This window comes from Stegodyphus dumicola, chromosome X2, assembly GCF_044657685.1.
Source record: "Stegodyphus dumicola isolate Sdum_Otavi_A_Nest chromosome X2, ASM4465768v1".
In the NCBI taxonomy this organism is placed as follows: Eukaryota; Metazoa; Arthropoda; class Arachnida; order Araneae; family Eresidae; genus Stegodyphus; species Stegodyphus dumicola.
Window position 1 is genome coordinate 55,962,459 of NC_140781.1, and position 14,109 is coordinate 55,976,567.

At 32.8% G+C, this 14,109-nt stretch overlaps 1 protein-coding gene across 2 annotated transcripts in view; it reads right to left on the bottom strand.

Annotated features, from left to right (window-relative positions):
- brun (trafficking protein particle complex subunit brun) overlaps positions 1 to 14,109 on the bottom strand; it is a 152,251-nt gene that overhangs the window by 80,681 nt on the left and 57,461 nt on the right. The window contains exon 7 of one of the 2 annotated variants that reach the window (XM_035351667.2): positions 50 to 118. The exons of the other annotated variant lie outside the window; for it this stretch is intronic. Coding sequence (XP_035207558.1) covers positions 50 to 118 — 69 coding nt within the window. The remainder of the gene's footprint in view (positions 1 to 49; positions 119 to 14,109) is intronic. 2 annotated transcript variants of the gene reach the window in all.

Consider the following 14,109-nt stretch of genomic DNA (forward strand, 5'->3'; position numbering starts at 1 on the left):
AAAGGAAAGATAAGCTTAAAGGCATAAACTATAAAACTAACAATCATACCTCTTGCATTGCTAGAGCTCTTGCAAATTTAAGATTGCATTCTATTTCCACAATACAAGCTCCTTGATACTGAAATAAAACGTAAGGTATACCAATAAGAAATTTAGTTGATTAGAATATCAGTAGCACAGCATATTTTATATCAGTAGCTAGTTAAAAAAGAAAACGGGGTTCGTACACATTTCTGCACACAGAAATTAAGTACTTTTAAGGACCAGTAACCTTTTGAGGCTGGGGCTTTGATAGCAGTAAAAGCTACCAAAGGACGGGAAATCTTGAACCAAATGCTTTTCCCTCTTTAAGAAATCACCTCCTATTTGCAACAAAGATTCTTGTGTGTAGTTTAATGGATTCTCAGAGGGGTGCATCTATGTCGCAAAAGGAAGACCTTTGAAAGAGATAAGTGGTTGAAACCCTAGAGACGTCAAATTCGACATTTCACCCTGCTTTTCAGCCTGGAAAATGGGGGGGGGGGAAAGACATGGCCACTAAAGTGGACAACCCCGTCTTTTCAAAGACAGGACTCTATGGCCATTATAATGGCCATCCCGTCTTCAAAAGGTTAATGAAAAAAATTAAGGACCTATGAGCAAACGGGAACTGAATAAATTCAATTAAAAATATTAGCTATTTCTGAATTTCACTTTTGTAACACCATTCTAAAAATAAAATAGATTCCTAAGTCGTATTCATTATTACTAAACATGAATTAATGAATATAATTATTAATAAGTTTGAGAATAAAATAAACTTTATGCAATTCATCAAGTAGCATTAAATATTTTACACTTATAATAGTTGGTCATATTTGAAAGAAGATAAGTGGCATTTAAGTTTTACTAACAGTTAGCTTTATGTCTCATTTTTTCACATACTTGGTCAGTCTAGAGGTTTAGTAGCAAGTAGATTTTATGTCAAACGGCATGGGTTAAAATGAGAAGTAAGATCATAATCAGCATGATTCCTAACAAAACACTGAATGTTGACACTGCCGCCACTTGTCTAGAGAGAGACCTCCTGATTAGAACAAATCTGAAAGGCCTGATGTAGGCATGGTTCGGCAAGTGGGTAAAGTTAGTCAGGCTCTGTTTGATGCAGTTAGTGTCGTAGCTTCGTGTACAGTTCGAGGGGTTGCAACTCAGTTAATATACTTTAAGATTCCAATAAGGAATTAAAGCACCAGAGGTGATAAGTTGTTTTGTATTATTTTAAGTCTCAGTAGATGCAAAGGATAAGTTTTACTTGAATTTTTGTATTATATCTTGTGACCACAGTGAGTATTATTGAAAAGCAATAATTTGCTTTAATATGTAGAGATAATTTTTAAGGGTATGCAGTTAGTTATAAATAATTAAATTAGGTTTTTTAACATGTAATTTGACGTTTTTAGTTGGATAAACTTAGTCATTATGACTTTACATGACCACAATTAAATTTTATTTTTTAACAATATTTGTTAAAAAAGCCCTATTAAAATCAAAATCTAATAAAATTTCACAGTTTAAAATACATGTAATTTATGACACTGATTTTTAAATAATATTTACACACTAAAAACTACAAACAAAACAAACTACTACTGTTACAAACATTCATGTTTTGTAACAACAATACGCAACACAATATTTATCCGTCATTTTAATTGGAACCCTTCCCAGACTTTTTGGCTAATTTATATCGATTTCCTTCTCTTTAAGCATCTTTTCTAACAACTAGAGATTTGTCTCAATATGCAAACCAATGCTCTCACTAGTTTCAGCATGCTTTATCTTCTAACTTGTCAACCCCTCCACGATATACCTATGAGGGTTTACTTGATCTAGTAGAAGTTATATAGTCCCAAACCCCTTACAGACATGAAGCATATCATTGCTATGTCTGAAAGTAACTACAATATCAGACAAAGGTTTAAATAACCATCTTATTTAAAAAGAACTTAGAACATAAAGGCATGTTCTGATGCTAACAAAATCAATTACAGCTCACGGTGACGTAATTAAACAAGAACAGTCAAATTCAATCTAAAAATGTGGACTAGCGGTCAAAGATTTTAATTTAATTTGGCGCAGTAACTCTATCATGTGAGGAAACAGAAATGGGAAATTATAGTAAAGGCTGAAATCATAAACAATTGGTAATTTATATAATAACTGCACATATCTTTGAAGAATAATTTTCTTTATGTATTCAGTTTCTTTCTTCAACACATTTCCTTTTCATTTTAGAATTTTTGTATTTAATTAAGAATTTCTGCTATTCTAAAAAACAATAAATGCATTTATATTGTTCAGAAAAAGCGGCTAATTTTATTTTAGTAATATGAACATTCAGAAGAAATATGAAATATATATGGTAAAGGCGGGTTACAGAGCTGATGTGGCAGAATTTTTAGAATTTAGTGAGACACTGAACAACAAAATCTAGAAATAGCAAGACTTTTAGAATTTAGAGCAGGTATTGAAAGCAGAATTTAGAAAGGCAACTAGTCAGCAGAATTTAGGATCCACAGAAATTGCATCAGGTGGGAAAATGCCTAGTGCCAGTTACGTGTATCAAGCATTAAAGACATATTAGATGAATCTTTTAAATTGTAAGTTTTCAATTTTTTTATAAATAAAAAAAATCTCTTTCTATAATGCCTGCACATGTTATAAGATTAAAAGTATTTTTAATGTTTTCCATGCTTGTGTCTAGAGAAAATAAAACATGTTAAGTTTCTAGTATCAGAAGTAAAACATTCAAATATTATGTTTTCATTGTTCTTCCAGACATTCTCCAAAAAATAAATTCATTGCAAAATTTCTGCAAAATACATCCACTCCGTATTGATACCATGCAGACATTTTTCATTTTGTCACATATTTCTCGAATCATCTAGAATCATAGGTCTATAAATCTTGCCTTCAAATCCTTCTAAACTTTCCAAGCTGCAATGTCTAAAATCCTATAGAAAAATTATCCCTACCAATTCTGTAACAGCAAAAAAGCAGATATATTTTGGAAAAATAAAAGGAGAGAAAAAGTATAAAATTAATTTTATAGAGAAAACTGATGCATATTCTGAGAATTTTGAATATTCTGAGACAATTACATGGGAAAAGCTCTTACTATGAAAAAACTAAAAAGAAGACATTTTTAATCAATTACATAGCTAATTTTGCTTTTGCTAAGAGCTGTTTCATAAATTGTGCTTTATAGCATTATACCTTGTATATTTTTCAGATTCACAATATTGTACAATAAGTTGCCAAAAGGAAACTTTATAATATGACAGCGAAAAATAAAAATGTCCAAATCTTAAAATCGCCAAAATGTTGAAAAGTCCCCAAATTTGCAACTGCTTAATAAAAGAATTCATGTTCTCAAAAGCGAAAAGTTCTTCAAGAGCTCTAGAAAAAATGAATTTCAAAATGCTTATGTTTCACTTCTTGCTTAGAAACTCGAGTATCCCATCAGTTATATTAGAAATAGAAACAAATTATAACTCATGAACTCATTCAAGAGATAACCATATTACGTCAGTGAATCGCCAAAAATATTCCTCCAAAATGCTAACTCACACTCAAAATGGCAGTCATAAAAACAGACAGAAATTTCAGATGATTAAAATTAAGGACCATCTGCTGATTTTGGCCAAAATTAAAGACTTTTGAGGACCAAAAGTCAATTCCAAAAAAATCTAAGGACTTTGAAGGACTCTTAAGGACCATACAAACCCTGGAAAAGATAAAATGTTACACAGCAGTTTGCTAAACGTCGCTCTCTCCGCTGCTTGAAAAGAAAAGTACAAAATTGGTGTTTAATGTAATGAATACTTATGTGCTTATGAGAATTATGTTATACAAGAGTGCTTATGATGCTCAAACTGATCTCCTACCCCCTCCAATGAGAGGACAAAGAATTGAAAAACATGGAAATAATGAAACTTAAAAAAAATATAACAAAAAAAATACATTTAAGATAATTAATAGCAAAAATTCTGAGAAAATATTAAATAACTTAGTTTCTTAGTTTTCCCTAAATTCTACTCATACACTGCACAATACAAAAAAGGACACACCATGAAAAAAAACGCCTGAAAACATCAAATTCTGTATACATAGTTAATCAAGCATGACTTAATGAATAAATGACTTTCAAAGATGTATAACAATATGATATCTAAGATTTACAGTGCACCAATAAGATGTTGAGGTCCCATTTTAAGCAATACATTATGGAACACATCATTAAATTAAACCAATGATAGTCAAATCTTGTCTACAGACCATATCCCTCCACTGTTAATGTACTTTCTCCCAGTTCAATTTCATTTCATGGAGGAAAGGAGGAACCAATGACTAATCCCACAAATGCTAAATTGCAAAAGGATCATATGGTCAATGGAACAATTGCACATCTTGCAACGGATTAGAAAAGAACCAAGCAGTTTGTGGTCAGGCATTGTGTTGCTAAAAATGATCATTCGAGATGCCCTAAAAACAGAAGTTGGAGCTGTAGTACATTATCATAATAGGGCATCTTGTTAGTATTACTTGTAATGCACATTAGAGAAATTCCTGTTAACATTAACAGCAACCAAACTATTATTCCACATTAAGGGGCTGAGTGTCACTTGAAAATGGAAGAAGATCCACCCGGTGGCCTTCCAAACATTGCTGCAGTAATCAACATTTATGAGATGGAAACAATATTTGTCTCTGAAGACATGTCCTTTGTCTGCTGTGACACTACTGCACATATTTACAATGATGGCTAGCGGTTAACCGCTTGCCTGATTATCCTGAGTTACCTCGGGTTCGTATATATTGCAGTTAATTATTATCCCGTGAAAAGCAGAATTTGTTAATACAATTTGATTTATCAAGGTTTTACTCTGCCTGGAGGAAATGAAAGGAAATATTCAGCTTTGATTGGCAGTTTGCCAAATTTTGTAGGTTGCACGGTTTTTTTGGAGGGACGGGTCACGTGTCTTCCTACTGTATAGTATAATGCCGGCTTGTGGATTAGTAATGTATAAAGAAGGATACATGCGTTGAAAAAAATAAAATAATGGCGATGATGCAAGATAGCGAAAGCAATGATTTTTCAGATAGTAATTATGAAGAGGTGGGAAATTTTTTTTTTTTTTTTTTTTTTTTGGTAATCAAATCCAACGAGACAGTGTACTCTGAGCTCCCGTCAAAGAGATTCCAGCAGTAAGCCAGTAAGAAAAGAGACCAGATACCAGTGTAGAATGTCAGGTATCATTTTGTGTTGTCCCTTGTTTCAAAAACTATCATACAAAGACTAATCTTAAACTTTTTTCGTTTGCCCGAGATAACTCGGGATAGTAAACTAATATTAAAACTAAATGCTTTTACACCTTCAAAAAATTTTTTAAATTCAACTTAAAACCTTTGTTTTGTTTCCTTGTATTTAATAATAAAATTTAAAAAAAAAATGTGATGATTTTTTGCAATTTTTTTCAAAAAAATTTGTAAGGGAAGCGGTTAATGGACACTTTTATAAAGGACAGCTGGACACCAAATTTGCATCAATTAATCATAGCAAAACTGTTACAACTGATAAATGAGTATTAGAAACATTCTGCACATTTCACGAAATGTCTCCAGTTGTGGAGTGTGGGTCAGAAAATGTGCACTATCATATGTGGCAATTACAAACTCTTAACATCCACCCCTCTTCCCTGGAGCCACTAATACTACATTTCTCTTGATTGCCAAAAGCTGATACCATAACCAACAGTTGTGGCATCAGATTCTATTTTTTCTGCAATATGGCACAAGGTTCACTCACAGCAGTCTTAACATAAAGCCACCTTTAAGAACTCTTACGTTTGTTGATGCTGAATAAAAGGATCTTCAATGCATACCCTTGAGCTCATCAGATTTACAAACATAAGAAAAATTGCATATTACAAAGTGTGTTCGAAAAGCTCTGATTGGTCTCATAATTAAAAAACCGCGCTGGTTAGGATCTTATACTCCCACAGACGCAGTAAGAGAAAGGTCATCTAGAGCCATCTAACGGCCATTTTACGACAGATAAGAGGTAGCACACGCTATGAGCAGTTTAACACAGTCACAGTGGCATGGAGCAACGCATAAACAAAGTTTTGCTTCAAGTTAGGCGAAACGGCGACGGAGACACATGACATGTTAGTGAAAGTTTACGGTCAGGAAGCAGTGAGTAAAAAGTGTGTTTATGAGTGGTTTAAACGCTTTACAGACGGAAAGAAGGATGTCAAAGATGAGCCGCTATCGGAGTGCCCTACAACAAGCACAACTCCAGACAATGTGCAACGAGTTCGACGAATGCTTGTGGCAGATTGACAACTATCTTTAAGAACGATAGCTGGCAAATTGCAGATAAGCCTAGACAGTGTGAGCACCATTGTGCACAAACATTTGCATAAACGTAAGATATGCGCCCGGTTTCTACCACACTCGCTGTCAGACGAGCAAAAGCAATACCAGATGGAAACCTCTGGAGATTTTATCGACATGTGTGACCGGAATCCGCAATTCTTGGAAACAATAATTACAGGGGATGAGTCGTGGTGCTGTCAATACGATCCGGAGACCAAGCTGCAATCCATGGCATGGTGTTCAACGTCGTCACCCCTTCCCCAAAAAAGTCGTTTGACAAAATCCAGGATCAAGACGTTGATCGTCGTTTTCGACAGTAAGGGTTTGATCCATCGTGAATTTGTGCCAGCTGCTACAACTGTCAATGCGAAATACTACGAGGGGATTTTGAAACGGCTGCTGCTACACATACGCCAGATTCGGCCACAGTACCGGAATGGACAGTGGAATCTGCTCCATGACAACGTCCGGCCGCACACTGCAATCCATGTAACCCAATTCCTCGACAGGCACAAGGTTCCAGTTTTGAATCACCCTCCATATTCTCCAGATCTGGCTCTCGCAGACTTCTTCCTGTTTCCCCGCCTCAAAGGAGTTCTGAAAGGCCAACACTTTTTCGCCATTACTGAGATCCAACAACGTGTGACAACGGTGCTTCGAGCCATACCGAAAGAAGCGTTTGCAGACAGTTTCCAACAACTGTACATCCGATGTCAAAAGTGTATCGCCATTAGGCGAATACTTTGAAGGCCAGTAAAGCTATTTTGCTTGCTTCTCTTGTTTCCTTTTTTATGGCAAAATTCACCGAACTTTTCGAACACACCTTGTATAACCATGACAAGGCTGAAGCTGATGATTTTATGCATTGTCTGGACGCTTATAACCTGCATACTAATTATCTGTTTGGCAAGTATATATAATTATTTGTTTAATTTGTGCATGTGCCCTCCAACAGAAATCTGCATGGCGGTGTATTTTCTTTTTCATTGTGTGGGATTTTCTCTGTCAGGGTATGTGCATACAAATTCTGCACATAAAATATATATCTTTTATAATAAAAAAAGGGCATAAGTTATTCAATGTAAGAACCAACCTTAAAAATTATTACACTAGAATCCCTTTTAACTAGAAGCACCTAGACTGTGACAATTCCGTATATAAGATTTTCACAGATAACTGAATATATATTTCCAGAACTTAGTTGCTCGTCCTTTGAAATGCCATCTCTAGAAATTACAGCATACGAAATCCAACAGCAGCATTTTTTGTCGATCAGACCCAGTTCAATAAATAATATTGAAAATTATTCAGACTGCTTAAAACTCGTAACATGATTTTATATCTTAGAAAAAAAAATTAAGTAACATTTTAAAATTACCATATTTATTATCCCAGGGAAGTTACAAATTTCTTAGTATGATGGCATATAACTTTTAGTGATTGCCTGCTTACAAGACTGTTGCCATAGTTTTAAAAATTTGCTGTGTATAAAATGAAGCTTCATAACATCAGGTAAAAACAAAGAACATTGATAGTACTTGTTTATAAAGAATAATTTTAAGTTTTAATATTTTGGCAACATTGATATTTTCATAAATTCTAAAAGAGTGAGTAAAAACGTACCTGGCATCTAGAAAGAGTTTGCTATGGTTTTGTAGCCTTATTATGACTATTTAATAAATGGCGACTTATTTAATAAAGTTTTCTTTTTATATATTACTATAATGTGTTTTATTAGAAGTAGATAATTCTTTAGAGAATATCATATATATGCCAATATCAAACCAACATTTGGTAGCAGAGCGTGGTTGTCCCCTCTGTTGATGAACGTTCATATAGAACACTGATGTTGTTTAGGCTTCACAACATCGCTAATTTCTGTAAGAGATAAATTAGACTTATAACTAGTGAATGTAAATTAGAAAAAATGGCATATAATGTGATAAATTTGAGTCACATAGAAAAATTAACTGATGAAAATTACTTTATATGGGCAAACAGATTCGAAAGTGAATTAAGAAGTTTGAAAATATAGAGAAGTGTGATAGAAGCTGATGAACCACCACAACCATATAAAAGGGATGATGTTAATTTCGAAAGTGAAATAAAAACTTGGGAAATATGGGATAACAACACAATAGCAAGAAATGTAATGAATCTAACTATGACAGCTCCACGAGCATTAAAATATGCGACTGAAAAGAATGCAAAGAAGTTATGGGAGAAAATAAAAAATGAAACGGTAGCAAGAACAGAAGATATTCAAATAAAATGTAGAATATAATTAGCTCTACTGAAAATGAGTCAAAATGAATCTGTTGATGATAATACGAATAGAGTTGTAATTCTAAAAGGTAAAAGTATTCAAGTTGGGAATGAAATAAGAGAAAAAAAATTAATTTACTTCATACTAGAAGGGCTTAGAAAGGAATTTGATGTTAAAATCATTAAAAGCAATAAAGAGAATGTTATAGCTTCAATTAGACACGCTTTTAAAAGAAACAGAAGAGAAAATAAACAAAGAAGAAAAAAAGTAAGTTCTAAGGCCAAAAAAAACTGGATAAAATTGAAATATGAAAGAAGACGCTTTAATTGTGGAAAATTAGGACATTTAATGAAACAATGTTGGAATAATAATATAAAGTGCTTTAGCTGTGGAAAATTCGGCCACAAATCAACTGAATGTAAAATGAAAACCAAACAAGAACTTTGAAAGCAGAGAAATTTAACAAATGAAACTTACAGAATGTCAAGCAAGGAAAAAGAATCTGAATCAGCTACATGCTTATCTGAAGTATCTAAGAAAATAGAAAGCTCATGTCTTAATCAAGATAGAAATGACGGGATGAGTGAAATAGATGAACAGGAAAACAGAAAAATTAAATGGATTATTGATTCAGGATCCACATCTATCATGGCAACTAGTAAAGAAATATTTACTAATTTTAAAGATGAAAAACGACAAATAATGATAGCTGAACAAGGCGAATTGATCAAATCAGTTGGTATTAGTGACATTAAAATGCAAACTGATAGAAGTAAGAACATCTTGGGAATAGAAAATGTTCTGTAAGTATCGAATTTAAGTGAAAATCTGCTGTCAGTATCAAAAACTGTAGATCATGATTTAAAAGTAACTTTTAAAAAACTAAAGCCGAAGTGATAAATTAACATGGAAACATTCTATATATAGCTAACAGAAATGGAAATAAATTTGAAGGAAATTTAGTTGAAGAAGCTAAAATTAGTAATGTTAATGATGTACTATGGCATCAGAGACTAGGTCATATAAATTATCAAAGGCTGATAGAAATGAAAAAAAAAAAAAACTCATCGGTTATTGGATTAGAAAATATAAAAATTTCTCAAAGCAATTGTGAACCTTGTACATTAGGAAAAATGACACAAACATCTTATAAATGTGTGAAATTTAAGCAGTCTGAAGACATTTTAGAATTATGGCACATAGATTTAGTTGGACCAATTGAGAAATCAATAGATGGAAGTTGTTATTTTTTAACAGTGGTAGATGATTACAGTAATTTCATATTTGTGATAACAAATGAGAAGAAGAGTGAAACTTCAGAAGCTCTAATGAAGCTTATAGTCCAAGAAGAAAGACAAACAGGAACGAAACTAAAAAAAATTCATAGTGATAATGGTAGTGAATTTTTAGGAAAAGTATAAAAGAATTTTTTGAAAAAATGGGAATTAAACATGAACTTACAACCCCTTATACTCCGCAAAGTAACGGAAAAGCTGAACGTTTTAATTGTACCATAACTGAACCTGCCAGAACTATGTTAATTGATGCAGAATTACCGATCAAATTTTGGTCTGAAAGAGTTAAAGTAGCTGCAACATGTGAATAACAGGAGTCATAAAAATGATAAAAAGTTTACACCATATAAACTATATAAAGGATGTAAGCCTAACATTACTTATCTTAAAATATTTGGATGGGAAGCATATGCTCATATAAGATGAGAAAAACATAGAAAGATGGATTAAAAGCTTAAAACGGAATTATGATAGGCTATAGCATGAAGAGAAAAGCATACAAAATTTATATTCCTGAACTAAACAAAATTCAAGAAGTGAGAGATGTAAAACTAAATGAGCAGAAACTCAGATCACCTTTACTAAAAGAAAATTATTTAAAATTCGATAAAAATCAAATATTAGAAGAGCTTATTATTTTTTACAAGGAACAAACTAATGCCAGTGTAAACAATTCAAAAATAACTAACAGATACCATAGAGAAGATAATACAATAGATGAAGAAGCTGAGAAAATTTTACCTTCAAACACTGATGATGAACACGATGATAACAATTCGATGGGAAAGCCAACACAGTATTCACAAATAAATGAACAACCTAGAAATGATAGTCATGGAAATTCTGTACAGAAAAGACCAGCATGAATGACGAAGCCCCCAGAAAAATTAAAAGATTACGTAGTATACAATACAAATGAAGAATTACCTAAGACGTATGATGAAGTTGTAGAATCTGCTGAAAGTGAATTCTAGCTACATGCAATGATAGAAGAACTGAGTTCAATAGAGGCTAATGAAGTCTGGGAGGACCCATCAATAAGAAAGTTATTAAAAACCGTTGGATATCCTCAAAAGGGGATGAAAAGGATAATTTAGAAACGATTTACAAAGCAAGACTAGTAGCAATCAGATTTAATCAAAGAAAAGGAATTGATTATGAAGATGAATTTAGTCTAGTAATGAAACTTGCAACCTTTAGGACACTGTTATCGATTGCAGTTTACAGAAACTACAAAATAAGATTTTTTTGATGTAAAAACTGCATATCTAAATGGATACTTGGATAAACCAATTTACATGGAACAACCTACTGGATTTATATCAGATCTGAGCAAAGCATATCTTGTAAACAAAAGTATATATGGATTACCACAATCAGGAAAATGCTAGCATGATGAATTATGTAAGGTTCTTAAGGAACAGAATTTAATTAGACTAAAGTCAGATATGTGTGTTTATATTTATAAATATAAGATCAACTATCTTATCATAGCAGTATATGTGAATGACTTGATGGTGATTGGAAATTCAAATTCTGAGATAAATGACATCATCTCTCAACTATCTAAATCGTTCACATTACGAGAAGTCACTAAAACAAACAAATTTTTAGGAATAGACATCCGGGAAGAATCTGGAAACCTTATACTCAGTCAAGAAAACTATATAACTAAAATCTTAAAAAACTTGAAATGGATGAATGTAAACCTATCAAGACTCCAGGAATATTGGGTGAACATCTTGACATCTTCGCCACCTGTGTCGAAGACAAAATATCAAGAAGCATTAGGTTCATTGATGTATTTAGCAACAGGCACAGAGCCAGACTTAGCTTTTGCAATACGTAGTTTGTCAAGATATAATCAAGATCCCAGAGAGAAGCACTGCAAAGCTGTGAAGAGGATATTTAGATATATTAAAGGAACACAAAATGCTTGTTTAGTATAAATTTCAGACAATTGGAAATTGAATGCTACATCAGATGCAAGTTGGTGTACCACTGCAGAAGGAAAATCATTTTGAGATTATTTCATTAAATTAGGTAAAAATTTTGTAAACTGGAAGTGCAACAAACAAAGAATAGTTGCTCTACAATGGAAGCCAAACTTTTAGCATTCTGTGAATGTGCATGTGAAGTTAAATGGTATATCTTTTTACTTGAAGAATTGGGCCAAGATGATCTAATTGACAAACCAATAGAAATTAGAACAGACAGTCAAGCATTAATAGATTGGATTAAAAAAAAAGTAGTAGTTCAAGGTATATTAATCAAAAATATTTCTTTGTAAAAGATGAATATGAAATTAATCAAATCATTCCTCAGTTTGTGTGTTCACAAAATCAAGAAGGTGATATTTTAACAAAGTAGGTGAAAGGTGAAATTGAAAGATGACCTATTAAAGTATGGACATGACTGATTAAAATTACATCTTTAAACACAAATAAGGAGGGAATTGATAGTATTTGTTTATAAAGTATAATTTTAAGTATTAATATTTTGGCAACACTGATATTTTCTTAAATTGTAAAAGAATGAGTTAAAGAAATGTATCTGGAATCTAGAAAGAGTTTGTTATGGTTTTGTAGAATGTGGTAAGCCTTGTTATGACTAAACTTATTTAATAAAGTTTTCTTTTTATATATTACTATAATGTGTTTTATTAGAAGTAGATAATTCTTTAGTCAATAATATATATATGCCAATCTCAAACCAGCAAACATTTCTCGGGAAATATGAAAAGTCGGCAATTCTTCTTCACTTCCTTCTACATAACTTTCTTGCTCTGCATCTCATTTCCATCTTCATCATATCTTTTCTCCTTTCCCAGTACATTTCCAATGTCACCAGGTGTGTCACCATGGTAGTATTTGGTTCATTTATAGCTGGTGCGAGGTTTGTGTCTGAGAGGATTAGTACCTAGGCGGGCAGCTGTAACATATACGTGACAATCACACTGAATATAATGTAAATATTTTTAATTCTAACAGATGGTACCCTATGTCCACAGCACCAAGATGATGCCTGAAATTTGACCTTGGACTGTTTCAATTGATTCTGATAGATAGCAAGATTCAGTGATGTAAAAACAAACGTGGTTGCTCTTTATTTGCATGTGAGTTTTTGTTTATGATCCTTTCAAGTGACTTTCTGAGGGAGCAGTATCTCGTGTTAGTGCAGTTTTTAGTTAGTTTCTTCCTTTTTGTATGATTAGAGTTCTTTTTCTTTTATCTGGATGTTATTTTATTTATTTATTTATTTATTGGCCTTAAGATGCCAAATCGAAACAAATACAGTCAAAAGTCGTTAATTCGGACACCCATAATCCGGAATAATCTATAATCCGGACCTCAAAGCTACAAACTTTCTGCGCATGCGTCACGCGTAAGACCTTTACGGCTGCAAATATGCATGTGCGCATGCGTAAAATATGTTTACGCATGCGCGTTTAATGTATAACGGACAATATAAGCTAAGCTAAAATTATCTAATTCAGTTAATGTTGCAGACTGCGTTGTTCCTTAATCTTCGAATTGGATCCGGCTTATTATTTTTTGCAGACTGTTATAGCAATTTTATAAAAGTAAGCTTGAACTTTCGATTATGTCAAATAGAATATCTGATATATATTTGCTAATATGTAAAGGATCTACAAAGCGAAAGTATGTTTCAAAGTCCATTAAACAAAAAGTGGAATTGCTGCAAAAAATGGATAAAGGCATATCCTTTGTTTATCTAACCATTCCGAAATCTGTTTATCAATTTCACGCTGCTCTGCGTGTGTGTGAGGGGGGGAAACAACGTGGCACACAATGAACTGGAAGTTGATCTGTCAGCACTATCCTTATCTTCAGGACAGATGTTTTTATTTTATTTGGCTTATAATTCCTTACTAAATGTAGTATTTCATCTTGATGTACTCTGTCTTTGATATGATTTAAATCAAATTCCTTGTCATTATAATTCGCTTCCGATAGCGAAGAAAGTGACACCACTTTCTTCGAAAACGAAAAAATTTCGATTGACAAATTAGTCGGTATTCTCGACACAGCAATTATAGGACTTGAACAGCGGAACTTTGTAACTGAACAAGAAATTATGTCTGTTTATAGAATTAAAGAGAAAGTA